This window comes from Euprymna scolopes, chromosome 6 (genome assembly GCF_053919585.1).
Source record: "Euprymna scolopes isolate OS-2025 chromosome 6, ASM5391958v1, whole genome shotgun sequence".
Classification (NCBI taxonomy): Eukaryota; Metazoa; Mollusca; class Cephalopoda; order Sepiida; family Sepiolidae; genus Euprymna; species Euprymna scolopes.
Genome location: NC_136487.1, coordinates 121,670,183 through 121,688,370, shown reverse-complemented (window position 1 = coordinate 121,688,370; position 18,188 = coordinate 121,670,183). Strand labels below are relative to the sequence as shown.

General features: G+C 33.6%; 1 protein-coding gene across 4 annotated transcripts in view; it reads left to right on the top strand.

Annotated features, from left to right (window-relative positions):
- The window catches only part of LOC145277923 (sodium channel protein 1 brain-like), a 1,166,286-nt gene that overhangs the window by 663,086 nt on the left and 485,012 nt on the right, over positions 1–18,188 (top strand). For all 4 annotated transcript variants that reach the window (XM_080129995.1, XM_080129992.1, XM_080129994.1 and 1 more), the window contains one exon: positions 8,501–8,629. In XM_080129995.1, the coding sequence (XP_079986121.1) occupies positions 8,501–8,629 (129 nt within the window). The remainder of the gene's footprint in view (positions 1–8,500; positions 8,630–18,188) is intronic.

Genomic DNA, 18,188 nt, shown 5'->3' with positions numbered 1-18,188 from the left:
AATAAAATACAGAATTGTTAACATCATGTACTTTGGAATATAAACGTTTGGTATATATTATATATTGTCGTAGATTATATGAATAACAAGTCATTACTGGGGTTGTACAGAAAGGGTTTATTTAGGTAACAAGGTACACACATTTCTAAGCGTCCATTGACAGCTTAGTACTAAATTCTGTCTCCCACGTGAGGAGAGTTTGCTTGTCTTTTTATAGACATAACAGTCCATTCATTTGAGGGGTGTTGGATCAGTCCATTATATCACCTTCCTCCCAAGCTAAATTCTTCCCTAGAATTTCGCTTCACCATTTTTTTCTTTTTTGACTTTGTCCAAAAAATTCAGTTCTTTTTCTTTTTCTTTCACTTCTCCTTAAAATTTGCGTTTGCGAATTTTGGGATTTTGGAGAGTGACTTGTATTTTCAGTTACTGGTGCTTCCTTTTTTGGAGGCTCTATGTGAAAAATGTCATACAGTACTTCCATCGGTACTTCATTGTTTTTAACTATTTCAATATATCGAGGTCTGGGTTGGTTTATATGTTTTTTGTGGGAAAATGTCAGACCTTTTATAATGTAGACCATTCTTCCAATTCTTTTTGAGATTATGCCTTCTTCCCAAAAACTCTTCCCTGCCCGATAATTGTTAAAAAAAACTTTATCCCCGTCCTTGTATATCTTGTATCGTCCATTATCTTTTACACTTTTTTTTTACTTTTTTACTCGGAATTAACCGTCGAACACAGAGCGCACTTTTCTGGCAAACATTATTTCCGCTGGGGATAAATTTGCATTTGTATTCGGATTAGGCGTTATCCTGTACACTGCTAAAAATTTCTGAAGACTTTTTTCTTCAGTGTCGATGTTATCGTTCTTTTTTTAACGCTCGTTTAAAAGTATCGACAAATCTTTCAGCTTGTCCGTTAGATCGAGGGCTATAAGTTGGTGTTGTGACATGCTCTATGGCCAGTGACTCACAGTAGATCTTAAATTCTTGACCTTTGAACATGGTGCCATTATCACTAACAATTGTTTTTGATACGCCAAAACGTCCAAATACCTCGTCCAACGCCTTTATTGTGTTTGCCGCTGTAGGATGGTGTAATTTAAAAATTTCTGGCCATTTCGACATGCTATCTACTATTACCAGGTAATAATATCCTTTTAGAGGTCCTGCGTAATCTATATGGATCCGCGTCCATGGTATATCTGTTTTAGGCCAAGGTTGCGTCTTAGTGGGCGGCGCTTTTGCTGCTAGTTGGCAACCCTTACATAATTTTATCATTTTTTCTATGTCCTGATCCATTCCAGGCCAGTACGTATATGCTCTCATTAGTGCTTTCATTCTGGAGATTCCAGGATGTCCCATGTGGAATTCTTTTAAAATTCTCTTCTGTAATATTTCAGGTATTACCACTCTATCTGCGTACATTATAGTTTCATCGCACTTTGAAAATGGAAAAACTGTTAATCCTTTCCTCTTTTCTTTTTGTCCCACTTGTTTTTTTATCTTGTTAATGTATTCATCTGTTCTTGCTGCTTTCTTTATTTCCTCAAGTGTTACCGGAAGTTCCCTAACAGTATTTATTAATATATCTGTTAGTTCATTTTCTTCTTTTAGTGCAGCTATAACAGTTTCTTCAAGTAATTCAGTTTTATTTGGGATCAACCTGGACAAACCATCTGCATGTGCAATTTTGCTGGATGCTAGGTGTTTCATTTTAAAATTGTAGTTTAACAGAATCATGCTCCATCTTTGTAACCTATTAGCTGTATGAGTAGGAACTCCTTTTTAGGAACCAAAAATCGATAACAAAGGTTTGTGGTCCGTTTCCAATATAAAAAATCTTCCATGGATGAACCTATGAAATTTCCTCATGGCGTATACAATTGCCAGACCTTCTTTTTCTATCTGACTATAATTTTTTCTGCGGGTAGCAAAACCCTTGAGGCATGAATAATTGGTTTAGTCGATCCATCTTTGAGTGTGTAGTAGCACAGCACCTAAACCGTATTCGCTCGCATCTGCTGCTACAATTAATTCTTTTTTCGGATCGTAGTGAGCTAGTGCTAAATCCGATAACAGACATTTTTTAATCTTTAGGAATGCTTCATCACATTCTTTTGTCCAGAGCCATTTTTTATTCTTTTTCAATAATTCGTTTAAAGGTGCTCTTAGTTCATGCATATTTGGGATATAAGAATTATAATAATTTGCTAGTCCCAAAAATGACTGTAGCTGCACTATATTTTCTGGTCTAGGCATGTTTTTGATTGCTTTAGTCCTATTAGGATTAGGTTTTCTACCATTTCGATCAATCACCTGTCCCAAATATTCAATTTTGTCCATCCCAAAATTACATTTTTCGAGAGCCACTTTCAATCCATAGTTTGATATTCTCTCGAATACTTTGCCCATGTGGATCTTATGCTCTTCCACATTTTTACTTCTTATAAGGATGTCATCTAGATAAGCCATAGCAAAATCCAAACCTGCTAGCATTGTATCCATAATTTGCTGGAACAAATTTGGGGCTACTTTTAAACCAAAAGGCAAACGTTTTAGTGAAAATAGTCCTTTATGGGTATTTAATGTCAGGTACTTAGCACAATCTTCCTGGACTTTTACTTGCCAATACGCTTCAGACAAATCAATTTTTGTAAAAAATTTTCCTCCGCTTAACTTCGAAAAACTTTCCTCTGGGGTAGGAAGCGGGTAGTTATGCTCCTTGAGACAATCATTTAGACCTGTCGAAAAGTCCGCGCATACCCTGATTTTATTATTTTTCTTCTTAACGTAAACCGTGGGTGAAGCCCATTCAGAGTAGTCCACTTTTTCTATTACTCCAATATCTTGAAGTCTCTTTAATTCTTTCTCTATAGTTTCTAATGCTGAATATGGAACCTTTCTTTTGGGTTTGAAAACTGGTTTAGCTTCGTCCTTTAGTTCAAATTTCACCTCCGTTTTCGTGCAGCAACCCAAACCTTCAGAGAATACCTCTTTAAAGTCTTTTTTTAATTCGTCAATAAACCTTCCTGGTAGTTTAGACTTTTCTAAACCCGCCAGACTTACTTTATTGCAAAATGAGCTTATGGGTTTTCCCCATAAATTAAAAAGAATCATTAAGTCTATACCGAACAAATTAGAATTTTTCCCCCGGTACGACATATAACTTGGTTTTCACAGCATTCTCCTTTAGAGACACATTGGTAAAAAATTCACCCTTAAATTTTAGTTTATTTCCAGAAACACTTCTGGCAATTTTTTTTGTATTTTGCAACTTTGGAAACCCAATTTTCTTCCAAGTTACTTCGTCAATTATACTTATGTCGCTTCCCGTATCTAGAAGACAGTTCGCATTACAGCCATTAATTTTAACTTTAATATATTTTCTTTTATCACACCTAGACTCATTTTTAGAACCAATGGTCTTTATTTCTGCTTTTCGGTATTTTCCTTTCCTGCATACCGTTGATTTATGGCCTTTTTTATTACATTTGTTACATATTACAATCTTTAGTGAAGTGGTTTTTTCCCCCACATGTCTTACAGGATTTTTCGTGTGCACATTTCATCACCCTTTCCATTTTTTTTTCCATATTTTTTTCTTCAAAATTTTTTCCTTCGATGCTTGTATTGTCCTGCTTTAAATTTAATAGTTTCTGACACTCTTCCGTAACTTTTTGTAACGTTATTTCTGTGTCTTGGTTCATAATGGATAATATCCTTGAACGAATATCCTTATCTTTAGAGGCTGTTAAACCTTGCACAAAGATTAGACTTTTAAACATATCCTCTTTGAGGTCTTTTAATTTAAAGGATTCACAATGATCATTCACTTTCCCTGCATAAGTAATAAAATCTTCGTCCTCCTGCTTCGTGATATTTAAACATTTATAACGTGTATAGAATAGACTATCTCGTTCACTGAAAATGTTTGACAATATTTTTATTGTTTCACTAAAAGAAATCTCTTCAGGTTTCTTTGGCAGGATAAAATTCGCATACTTTGTATTTTCCTGAGATCTAAGTTTTTGAAGAAGAAGGATAATCTTCTCTTCGTCTGTCCAAGACTGACATCTCTTAGCAAAAATATTTTCGTATCTCCGAAAATATGCCGGAAAAGTTAACCCATTTGTCGGCTCGTATACAAATTCGGATAAAGAATTTGCTATTCCTTCAGGAGTGAAACGAAAGTCTTTCTGCTGCGTTAAAATACTCTGTAGTATTTCGCTTTGCTTCAATTGATGTTGCTGAAGTAATTCCATTTGTTTTTGTTGTGCAAACAATGCCGATTGCATAGTTCTAGTGAATTCCGCTAATTGCTCCATGTTACAAATTTTTTTTTTTTTTTTTTTTTTTTTTACAAAACCACACAATTAAACAAAAGATTAACTCATATGTCCTATAAATTCAATGAATTAAAAGCACAATGTCCTTCCGAAGAGAAGAAAAAAAAACACTTCCAGCCGAATAAAACTTGAAATGGACACATTTTTTTTTTTTAAATATTCTTTTCAAAAAAATGTTCCCTTCAAAATGTCAATTTCTTTTTTTTTTTTTTAGGAGCGTAACCGATTGAAACACTTACTTTTTAAATGTTGGCTCTGTCGAAGTTTCTTTTTTTCCTCTTCCTTCTTTGGATTTCTTTTGTTTTCTGCACGTCAATCTTCTTGTGTGCTTATTCCTTCGCTTTGTTTTTTAGTGAGTTTCGTTCGAATTCTTCGTCGCCAGTTGTTATATCGTAGATTATATGAATAACAAGTCATTACTGGGGTTGTACAGAAAGGGTTTATTTAGGTAAAAAGGTACACACATTTCTAATCGTCCATTGACAGCTTAGTACTAAATTCTGTCTCCCACGTCAGGAGAGTTTGTTTGTCTTTTTATAGACATAACAGTCAATTCATTTGAGGGGTGTTGGATCAGTCCATTATATCATATATATATATATATATATATATATATATATATATATATATATGTATATGTATATATATATATATGTATATATATATATATATATATATATATGAGCAAACAGTTAATAAAATATGTTAAAAAACACTTTGAAATGAGTTAAAAAATATATTTAATCTGAAAAAGGAAACGCTAGATAAATGGATAGTCCTTAATCCGCGGAGTTTCGAAGAAATACTTTCCTTCTCATCAGAGGGTAGGAATTAGCAAAATGCGGGATCGGATTTTGCATGCAGAAGTATTTGATGAAATAACAAGTAAGTCAAAGATCTTACTTGAAAACAAAAAAGTGAAGCAGAGGGAATATAGTGAAGAAAAAGGTGATTACACATGAATGGATAGTTTCGTGGAAAATAAAATATCCAGTGACGGTAAAATCCAAATGTAAAACTTCAAGAAAGTTAAAAGAATTTCCATTTGTACAGGCTGAGATAATTTTATAAATATTAATTCTTTAATATTTATAATATACTTTAATTTTACCATCTTGGATCATTTTGGTAAATTTAATTGTAATTTTCATTTTATATATATATATATATATATATATATATATATATATATATATATATATATATATATATATATATGCAGGCTTGATAGCGATCGCAATACAAACCTACAAAAAGGTAAAAAGACTGTATAAAAGAAAACTTGAATAAACAAGGTATGGACTCTAAAAATTGGAAATCATTGGCCTTGGAAAGAGTGTCTTAGAGAACACACATGAAGAAGGGTCGTGCAATTTTTTAAACTAATCGCATCGACCATGAAAGACTAAAACTGTAGATTGCACGAAGGCAGAACTACCTTCATGAAAGCACACAGAGCTGGAAGGCTGACAAATGTGGCCGTCTTCTTCTACATATCAAAGGCTGACTATGTCAAATCATTTGAAGTCTCGTGCCAAATCAGGCTCGCTATCTTCTCTTCCTCCAAGGCCAAACATTCTGTCGTGTGTAATATGTGGTAAAAAATCCTCTAAATCCGTCACAGATCTTTAAAGTCACGTGACAGTAGACAAAAATTACACAAAGTAATCTCAGTCTCTTCGAAGCCATTTCTTTCCTCTACCACCTATGTTCGCAGCCTTGCAGCTCCTCAAAATTCATCTACAAAGTCATGCAAGTAAAGACAGTAATGGTACCGACAAGAACCGGAGAAAAAGAGGCGGCAATCATTTTGGAAAGATCGACAATGAAGATATATCTGTGTGTGTTTTCCTTTTTTATAAAGAGTCACCAATTATCAAGGCTAAAAGCTATCCGAGGATAAAGTTTAATAAAATTGATAGATTCACAGTTGAACGATTATGAATATTATGAGAAGATTGGAAAAATGTAATGAATGAAATTTGATGACTTATGAAGACGATTTATGGTGAGTATTTATTGACATTAGATTTTAAGATGACTAGGTTATAACCCTCAGGGGAGCAACCTTGTAGAAACGTGTTTTGCAGATGAGAAGTTCTTGGAAAAAAATCTGTTCATGAAGATTTCTTTCGACCTCAAGTAGATGGAGGAAGACACAAACGTTCTCTGCAGTTGTGGTAAAAGACGAGTTCTTACTGTGAATGTTGTACACTTCAGTGTCTTAAGATGCGATTAAAGTCAAGATTGGTTGTTTTTTCAACTTCTAGTTTCTACTCTGCAGACGGGACGATGGTGGCAAGCAAGATATGGTCGCTTCTGATAAATGGTTATCTTACTCTTGGATAACGTGCAAAACCCCTCCCCCGCCGGTTTCTCAATGTTAAGAATGGCTTTCCGGTCCGCTTTAACATGTCTAATTTTCCAGTCAAATAGACGACAGAAACAGGAAGTCAAAAAGAGGTAACAATCTTGAATATGACCGAAGATTCTGTTTTAGATGTGGTGACATTCATATTATTTGGATTATTCGAACAACTAATCTCATGTTGAGTGTTATTTTCATAATGGTTCAGTTGATGTAACATCTGAACAACTTTAGGTGTATCTTATTAACTCGAGAATCTTTCTGTCAAACTCGAGAATCTTTCTTTTTTTTACAAAGGGGGCACTACTTATCAAGGCCTGGAAGACACTCGAGGATAAGGGTTATTGAGTTTACAGTAGTCAATGGAATAATTTCTTAGTTATTGTTAGTAATAGAATATAGCAGGTAAATTGGATTATTTAATGGGACAGTTAATCAAGAATTTGTTTACGTTGGACTTGAAGACAACCAAATTGCAGTCAGCTTGAAAACAGACTAACGGAAGCGAGTTCCACAGGCATGCACTTCTAAGAAAGAAACTTTGTTCATGGAATCTACGTTTTGATTTAGGCACAGATAAAGATTGGGGAAAATTATTTTCAGTGGTTTCAACTAGACGAGTGTTTTTCCTGAAAGATTGGCGAGGGGGGACCTGAGATTGGAGCTCAGACGAGCACTTGTCATGGAAATAAGATAAAGCAGAGACAGGCTCTAAACATCTCTTCTGTGGGAAAGAGGTTGCAGGGAAGAGAAAAAGGCATACCCCACTAAGCTACGAAGTCTATTTTGAACTCTGTCAAGGCAGGATAAGCTGCTTCTAGCAGCTCCTGCCCAGATATGGCAACAGTATTCCATCATTGGACGTACTTGGCTCTTATATGAATAGAGAATTGCATCAGGAGTGATATATCTACCGGAGCGTTAGAAGGATTCCACCATTTTTCCAGCGACCTTAGCAACAGATTTGATGTATGTGTTCCATTTCAGATCAAGAGTAATGGTCAAGCCCAGAAACTTGGCGAAACATGGAGCCTCCCCAAGACGAGAGCCATTCATTTCAATTGATGCCAGATAGGGATCAGAGCGTTGATGATGAAAAGATAGAAGCTTGGTTTTAGATGAATTAAAAGTAACTAGCCACCTTTTTCCCCATTGTACTACGTATTCAAGATCAGAGGAGAGAGAATTAGAAAGAACTTGGTCATTTATTGCCTTTGATGTGTTGACATAGATGGTAGTGTCATCAGCATAAATGTTTATGAATGATGTAAGGATGTGTTTTGGGAGATCATTGATGTAGATCAAAAAGAGAGTTTGGCCCAGGATGAACCCCTGAGGAACTTCAGCATTAATGCTGGGAGCTTCTGATTTTTTAATTTTAAATAGAACCCTTTATATTTTCTATGGAGATTACATGATCTTGTTTCATCAGTCATGATAGGATAGAAATCATAAGTAATTCGCAATTGTAATTTGAGTATCAATAACACTGATGATTGAACCTTCAACCTCCAGAAGAGTGTCACTTGAGACTGAATTTTATCAAGTACTTTATCCATTACACTATGGGTCGGGGGTTTACATTGACCGAAACGTTGTGAAAATGGCACCGAAGATGAGAACGATAGTGTGAATAGTCTAAATACTACGAATCATCAGTCCTCATCTAAAAAATTCCGAAACATAATTTGGTATTGAAATGAACATCTAGTAAGGTTGCAAATTAATCGTTTTCATCCAATTTTTTTTCACAATTTTTATTATCTTTTTCTCTGTTTCAGATATATATTCCTTGGTATCTACACAATGGAAATGGCTATAAAGTTAGTTGCAAGGGGATTTTTTATCGACAAATATACATATCTTCGGGATGCATGGAACTGCTTAGATTTCATCGTAATCATGATTTCGTATGTATTACCTTTTATCTTTCTTTTGTTTTAAATTTTAAACTAAACGTTTTTTTTTTACTGCTTTTTTTATTTCGACTATTGTTGTTGTTTATTTTTCAACCGCGTTCCAGTTCTTGTACTATTCTTCAAATGTATTGATGACGTAATGAATATGAATACATCCGGATTCCTCCACACAGAAATATGATTGGCTGGTGTAAGCCATAAATAAGGACGGTTATAAACTATAAATCTATTATCATTACCCTTTCCTTTATATAAAAATACTAGACTACCCGTGACCCGTTGGGTCAGTATGTTATATTAGCTATGGAATTCATGTATGAGCGTGACACTTGTGACGTAAAGAAAATAGTTTTTTTTTTTTTGTTTTTTTTTTACATAACAGAAACATTTCTATGAAAGTATACAGGGTGACCCATAAAAAACGGGCCCCAGCTCTAATTAGGCCCCGTTTCTTACTGTCTTGTCCGAATGATATGAAACTTTGATCATAACTAGTTTATTATATTCAAAACATCACATTAAAACACTAGGGTCTTTGGCCTTTTTTTCTCCATTCTACCGCATATGTTCTTGATGGGCCCTTTTGTTGTATTAAAATGAAAAAAGAATATAGATAGATTTCTATGAGTCGTTCTGTTTATTATAATTGATTTTTTTTTTAATTTACAGTAACTGAATTATAAGTGGTTGGCCATACTTATACGTTTTCAGCGTCCCAATTGTTCTTTTTGTTTGTTTGTTTGTTTGTTTTTTTCGTGTTTAAATTATCCAAATAAACAATTGTTAATACTGCTTCTTTTTTTTTTACATCGTTCATTTCTGTATTAGGTTTAAGTTATTTTAACGCAATTTATTTTCGTCTCCATTTTTAAATAGACTTAAAACCTTCTTTTATCTACACTCTTAACATAAATAAGGTTGTTTGGTTGTAAGAAAATAGCGACAGTATAGTTGTAATAAAGAATAGTTGCAAAACACCCTCACTCTTCCCATGTTAAATAATAATTTCGAAATAATAACGTTAATATTTCAGTGTGCAGGTCAAAATCTGCAAAAGAAGCGATTTGTGTTTATTTGTTTACGTTGTTATGGGTTAATGTTTATGCGCGCACGTGCAACCGGATGTCATAAACTGGAAAGTTGGTTACATCACTCGTTACAAGGTCATTTGAGTTTTATAATTATATAGATTATTTTAAATCTATCGGGCGTATCTATCCATCTTCTTAAATTGGACGTATCTTTGCCCTATCTACCATCACTACAGTGTTTGATCACTAACGAACTTTCTAACCGAAGTACCAATGCTTTAGCATATGCAACTTATTTTATTTTATTACTGTATCCGTTTGACATTTATCTGACACACTACTTGTCGTTAGTTTTCTCTTTCAGCTTCCCTTTCCAACCCCGGAATATCTTCCTTTACTTTTCTATCTCTTTTAACAAGCAACCACCTTTTTTTTATTCATTTTAACTTCTTTCTAACTTTAACTTTAATTCCTACATGTAATCTATATTTCTCCCCCATCCCTCTTTCTTTCTTTCTTTCTTTCTTTCTTTCTTTCCCTTTCCTTTTCTTCCCTCTCACTCCTCCCCTCTACTCTCTAACCAGCACATCAAATCTTGGTTTTTAATGCTCATTTGTAATTTTTAAGAATATTTTATTTTTACTTGAATTATCTGAAGAAATCGGCTGGATAATATTATTGCCCTGTCGAGAGAAACAATCTGTAATGATTTAAGCAAGAAACCCGATGTGGAAATAATAAGAACATATTTAGTTCTACTAAAGTATTGAGCATTTTTCCCCCTGTTTTTTTACTAAATATACCTCCTAATATGTGTGTGTGTGCGCGTGCGTGTGTGTGTGTGCGTGTGTGTAAATTCATCCCTTTTTTAAAAGATGGAATCACCGAATCGTCGAAGACAAAATTCAAGAAGGAAAGCAAGGATGGAGTACTGCTGCCATTCTGGGCAGAAGTTGGAAAACAGCCTATCCTGCCTTGACAGAGTACAAAATAGACTTCGTGACCTAGTAGGGGTGCCCTTTTCTCTTCCCTGCAACCTCTCTCCCACAGTAGAGACGTTGCGAGCCTGTCTTTGTTTATCGTTATTTCCATGGCAAGTACTCTGAGCTCCAATCTCTGGTTCCCCCTCGCCAATCTTTCAGGAAAAACACCCGTCTAGCTGAAACCACTGTAAATAATTTTCCCCATTCTTTATCTGTGCCTAAATCAAAACGTAGATTCCATGAACAAAGCTTCTTTCTTAGAAGTGCACGCCTGTGGAACTCTTGCCTGTTTCCCACCTGACTACAACTTGGATGTTTTCAAGTCCAACATAAACAAATTCCTGATAAACCGCCCCTTAAGTAAGACTCTTTATCAAATCTCCATTACAAACGATTACTACGATATTATGCCATTGATTAATGTACACGCAATAACCCTTATCCCCGAGTGGCTTCCGGGCCTTGATAAGTGGTGACTACCATGTAAAAAAAAAGGACGACCGAAAGGTTTATAATTATTTGGATTCTTAAACCGTTCTGAAGATTAATAGTCGAACTGCCAGAAAGTGATTTCTAGGTTATGAAGTTATTTCCGTATTGTTTTTAAGACTTAAAAAAAAATTTTTTCCTTCTTTTATTAATAATAAATCTTCCGATATTTTTGCCCTGGAATTATTTTGAATGGAACTGCGAAAAGGGGTCTATTTTTGATGCTTTAAAAAGATCTTTTCATTAAAATCGTGAAGAATACAGACAAAATGGAGAGTTTGATTTATGAGCAAACTTTGATGAAAGAGTAATATGGGGATTCCTGCCTAAGAGAAAAACAATAGAAATTGTACTTGAAAATAAGCGTTGAAATTTGAATTGGGGGCGACAGCCTTTAAAGAAAAGGAACAACAACCGTGTCTATTAATAGAACAAAATGTTTCTGATTTTTTTTTTAGATGAGAAATGATAACTTGGATTATTTGGATTATTCAAACTACTGTTCTCATGTTAAGTACTATTCTAACAATCTTTTGGCCGATGTAACTGTCGACCTTCTTCAAGGGTATCGTGTCAAGCTTGAAAATCTTTCTGTTGAAGTCGGGGATCTGTACGGAATCTCGAACAGAATTATAACAATAATCGTAAAAAATACTTAATATTCCTTTTAATTGTACATAATTATTTTCACGACAGGTGCTCGACTGAGCTTCAATCTATGGTATCATCTTGTAAAACAATCATAACAAAAACCTGTCTAGCTACAACCACTGTCAATAGTCAATAGTTTCTCTCTCTCTGTCTCTCTCTTTCTTTCTCTCTCTCTCTCTCTCTACCTACCTAAATACATACATACCTAGCTACCTAAAACTAAATGAATTTTCTATTAGCAGAGTTTCTTTCTAAGAACATCCCATCTATGGAATACAATATCACGAAACTGCTTCCCAGAAGATTACAACATGGTCGTTTTCAAGTCCAATGTAAACAAATTCTTGTTGAATCACCTTCTTAAATAATCAAATTCTACTCAATCACCACCATCATTACCAATCATCACGGTGTTGTCTCACCGTCTTCCTGGCACTCATTTAACTCTTATCCTCGAGTAGCCTCTGGCCCTTCATAAGTGGTGACACCTTAGTAAAAAAAAATAAAAGATAAAAACTCAAGCGATTAGAATGGACTTAAGAGAAAGAGGGATAGATAAGTCCTGGCCAGAGGTAGGCTAGTTTTAAAGTCAGTTTATAAAAGCTATCCAACGTATACCAGTATGCAAAAAAGATGATGCTGATGATAATGATGATGATGATGATGATGATGATTTGTAAGGTTAACCCAACCACCGTGCCATTGGCAGTTGGTAGGAGGCCGAGAAAAACGTGGATGGAAATTATGAGAGTAAGCAGGATAAATAAAGACCTGGTCAGAGATAGATTAGTTTGGAGGCTAATTTCTGAGACCAGTCCAATACATGGCAGCATGTGAAACAGATGACGACAATGATGACGACGCTTAGAATTAGTAAGTGCATAGGCAATAACATTTGATTGGTTTATTTACCTATTCTTCTGGATGAGCAGACGTATATATGCACAGTTTGTGCGCATTTGGTTTTGCTGCAGGCGAGTGAAATTGAATGATATCAGTCGGAAGTAGAAATGCGCATGTGCAGCAAAATGAGCCTTAATGTTCGCAGGCTAAAATGTCCGCTGTCAGGCGATACACTTTATCACATGCAGAACCGCTTTCCACATGTCAATTCAACATTAAGACAATTTCTGTTAAAATAGACATCTCTATTAATATAAAGTTAGGTTTGCGCACATGCTTACATCTTTCTATGTATCTGATTAACTCCTAAACTAATTACCTGATCATTATGAATTTTGAAACACATCTGCTATGCGGGTTGCATTTCTTTTAATTTAGTTTTATGCAAAAGGAGTAAAAAAAAGATGTTGGAAGCCATTCCTACATCTAATTTTTGTGTAATTTTTAACACTAAACTTCAATAATTAAATGCAAAGTGCCTTCAATAAGTTTCCAGATTTTTTTCCTGTGGCCATCTTTTATTGATAGTACATTAAACTCTAGTCTCCTTCGATGTAATCTCCTCCGGCTGCAATGCACTTGTTTCGCCATTCCAACAACTTCTTCTCTGAGCACCATTGGGATTAATTTTACACAAATCTTCTGCATTATCAGTTCCTCACGAGTAATTATGTGTACACTTATTGTCTCTATAGACACACGATGGTCCTTATCCACGAAATTCTTTATTTGGCCAATCAACTCTGGTGTCTTAACTTCCTTGCTCCTCCCACAGCTCTCATCATCCTTCGCAGACTCCCTTCCTTCCTTCCTTCCTTCCTTCCTTCCTTCCTTCCTTCCTTCCTTCCTTGAATATCTTATGCCTCTCAAAAACTGATGTACGATTGATGCAAGATAGTCCAAAAAGTCTGAAGCATTCCATACGTTTCTGTGGCATTTTCCAAGCAGAATTTTATTGCAAATCGTTCTTCTAAAGTGTCCTCACGTCCAAATGGCATTTTTTTTAAATTCACCAGCTGTGACAATGAGGATTTAGTAGGATGTATTCCAATTTCTGTTGTAGCTGTTCATTTGAACCTGAAATCACCAAAGATTAGTCATCTCATAAGATGTATAGCAATAACATACTGAATTTTCAAAAGTTTATGGCGATTTTAAGTGCCTGTACAAAAATTTTATGACAATTTTAAGTGCCTGTACAAAAATTTTATGACAATTTTAAGTGCCTGTACAAAAATTTTATGACAATTTTACATGCCTGTACAAAAATGTTATGACAATTTTAAATGCCTGTACAAAAATTTTATGAAAATTTTAAATGCCTGTACAAAAATTTTATGACAATTTTAAATGCCTGTACAAAAATTTTATGACAATTTTAAATGCTTGTACAAAAATTTTATGACAATTTTAAATGCTTGTACAAAACTTTTATGACAATTCTAAATGCTTGTACAAAAATTTTATGACAATTTTAAATGTTCGAACAAAAATTTTATGACAATTTTAAATGCCTGTACAAAAATTTTATGACAATTTTAAGTGCCTGTACAAAACTTTTATGACAATTTTAAATTCCTGTACAAAATTTTTATGACAATTTTAAATGCCTGTACAAAAATTTTATGACAATTTTAAGTGCCTGTACAAAAATTTTATGACAATTTTAACTGCCTGTACAAAAATTTTATGACAATTTTAACTGCCTGTACAAAAATTTTATGACAATTCTAAATGCTTGTACAAAAATTTTATGACAATTTTAAATGCTTGTACAAAAATTTTATGACAATTTTAAATGCTTGTACAAAATCTTTTGACAATTTTAAATGCTTGTACAAAACTTTTATGACAATTCTAAATGCTTGTACAAAAATTTTATGACAATTTTAAATGTTCGAACAAAAATTTTATGACAATTTTAAATGCCTGTACAAAAATTTTATGACAATTTTAAGTGCCTGTACAAAACTTTTATGACAATTTTAAATTCCTGTACAAAATTTTTATGACAATTTTAAATGCCTGTACAAAAATTTTTAAGCCAATTTTAAATGCCTGTACAAAAATTTTATGACAATTTTAAGTGCCTGTACAAAACTTTTATGACAATTTTAAATGCTTGTACAAAAATTTTATGACAATTTTAAATGCTTGTACAAGAAAATCCTAAAAACTTATTGAAGGTACCTTGTATTCTTCAAATATCAGTTTCTTGGGAGTATTTTAAAGGATTTTAAATGGCATAATATGGACATAACCTCCAATTTGAAAATTCAAATATTTCAGGTTTGCATTAAATTTGATCCATAGGTATTAAACACTAATTAAGCAGGATTCTCTGAATTTTAATTTCTTCTTAAAACTCGTTAAACTTAAGCTTTAAATTGTAGATATTGTTAGAATCAAAATTATGTAATGGACTTTGATCAAAGTTGAAATAAGGATTCTAGATATAAGATTTAGTAGAATTATATACAGTTTTAATTTTCATGAATGGGCATAAAATTGGTGCAAAACTGTTCTGTTAGAGGAATTAACTTTACCCATCCTGATACGGGTATTCTAGTGTTTATATATTAAAAAAGACGAAATAAAAGACAGCTCTATCTTTTTCAAATCACCAGAAAACAATAACCACCAGGAAACAACGGATAAAGTCCATGAATATTGGAAAATAAATATCACTTTTTATTTATATCCGTTTCGTTGCTATTTATACGACTTCGTCAGGATAATTCACTTGTAATCATCTTGATAGAGTCTCTTAAATAAGGATGAAACGTTGATAAAGTAACTAATGTTCTAGGTTTTACTATTTTATTTCCCATTTTATTTTTTTATTTGTGTTGCTTGAGTATGTATTGATGTATATGTCTATCTCGCTTTCACTCTCTTTATCTTCCTCCCTCTCTTTCTTCTTCTTCCCTCTCTCCCCTCTCTCTCTCTCTCTCTCTCTCTCTCTCTCTCTCTCTCTCTCTCTCTCTCTCTGATACGTTTCAGAGGTTTTTCTATAGATTTTTTTTAAAAGTCTTCATAGTTTATTTCTTTTATAAATATCATTGTCTACGGATTTTCTTATGCAATGATTGCACATATGTTATCTCTCTCTCTCTCTCTCTCTCTCTCTCTATCTCTCTCTATCTATCTATCTATCTCTACGCCTCTTTTTCTCTGTATGCTTCTTTGTCTGTTTCTCCCTCTTCTTTTATCTCTTTTCCTCAATACATTTAAAAGTGTGTTTTTATATTGATTAAAAAAATGTTCGATAATTCAATTTCTTTTATTCTATTTAATAGTTAGATTCCTTTTTACATAAAAAAAAAACATTTCAGACAAACATTTTATCTTCTCCACATGCAAAATATGTTTATCTGGTTCATAAAACGCGCAGGACATTAAAATAACTGTTTTAGTAAAAAAAAAAAAAAAAATTTTAAACTATTTTTATTATTATTTAATTATTGGAATTCTTTGAGATAAGTAATTTATATATTTTATTTATTTATTTGCAAACTATTATCTTCATCTTTTATAGTTGTTGGCCGAAACGTTGTGAACAACAACTATAAAGAGGAGAGTATCCGAAAATAAATAAAATATACAAATTACTCCTCTCAAAAGAATTAAATAATTAAATATATACCATTCAATGGAAGATCAGACAACAAAAACTTGGATTTAAAAAAAAGTCCAACCTTCGGGGCCTGTTGCACAGTGGATAGAGACGTTGAATCTCTACAATTCCAGGTGAGCATTGTTGAAGATAGCGGTTTCAATCCTACCCAAAACCAGCGAGGGGATTAGTTGGTCAAAACGTGGTGAGACAACAACAACTATGGAAGGCTGTAATTACTAGAGCTAGGACAACAGCATATCGTTTTTGACTCTCGGGTGTGTATCCGTTGATATCTTATGTGCTTTTATATAGAGTGGTGTGGTTCCCGGTTTTCTGTGTCGGATATATACTCGAGAGTCAAAACAATAAAAAGAATATTCTGTTGTCATAGCTCTAGTAATTACTGAAGATAGTTAAGCCATCTGACGAAGTCCAAAGGAATAGTTGGCCGAAACGTCGTGAAACAACAACCATAAAGATAAGGATAACAGTCTGCAAAAAAAAATAAAATGTATTTATGTATTTATTTAATCTTGGTCCAACAAACATAATCTAACACGGCGTAATCATGCTGACACCCCGGTTCTCATTAGATAACTGTAGTTAAGCAACGTTGAACTTGGTCAGTACCAGATGGGCGACCATTTGAGAATACCAGGCGCTGTGTATAGAACGACGCCGACTATTTCATGCAAGAACTGCAAAAAGCTAACATCGTCATCTTCCCTAACCGTGAAATACATGTAACCGAGGATCGCTTGTGAATTTGTTATTCCCATCAAACTTCCTTCTTCAAATAAAGCTATTTCAACCCGCCTAGTGTGAGTGTCACTTCAGCACGTTACGGGGAAACATGATTAACATGTGAATGAATGCATGATAATAAAAACAGGTATGATATTATAACTTAATAAAAAAAGTGGGGGAGAAAACCTGTGGCTTGTTTTTTAGATAATTCTCAACGTTTCGTCCCCATTTTCGGGGGAATTCCTCAGGAGAATGATAAGCATGATTGAGGAAAATCTTTGGTAAATTTTATTTCCTTCAATCATCCTTATCATTCTCCTGAGGAAGACCTCCGAAAATGGCGACGAAACGTTGAGAATTTTCTAAAAAAAAAAAAATAAATAAAAAGGACACAGTTTTCTTTCTTCTTTTTTCCCAAATGAATGAATCTATGTACATACTAGCTTGGTTTGTGTTTGATCAATTACACAGCCTAAGGTATATTATTTAGAAAACAAAATCATGTATTTTCTAATTCAGCAGCGTAATATATATATATATATATATATATATATATATATATATATATATATATATATATAGAGAGAGAGAGAGAGAGAGAGAGAGAGAGAGAGAGAGGGGGGGGAGAGTGTACGAAACTTTGTTGAAATTCAAAAACTTACATTTTTTTCTTTTATATAACTCTTGTTTATTTTATCTTGGATCCCTTCATTACAGCTGTTTCGTTAATGGGATGGCAATTTTATGATTTTATGTTTTCATAAAAATTTTCTTTCTCAGCAACTCGTGTTATCCCATTAACGAAACGGCTGTAATGAAGAGATCCAGGACGAAATAAACAAAAGTTATAAAAAGAAAAAATGTAAGTCTTTTAATTGCAACAAAATTTTGTACTATACATGCTCTGCGCCTATAAAATAGATACATTGAGCTTTACTCAAAATTAACGGTGATTCAGTTTTTATCATAACAGTCTCAACTCGTTAAATGAAAACAGTATACATTGAAATTAACACTATTTCGAAAAATAACATGTATTTTTTTGTTTGTTTTTACACGTCAATAAAAATGTTTTGAACAATTGGGTTCTAAGTAGGACGTCCCCCAGTACGAAAGAGTGAATGCGG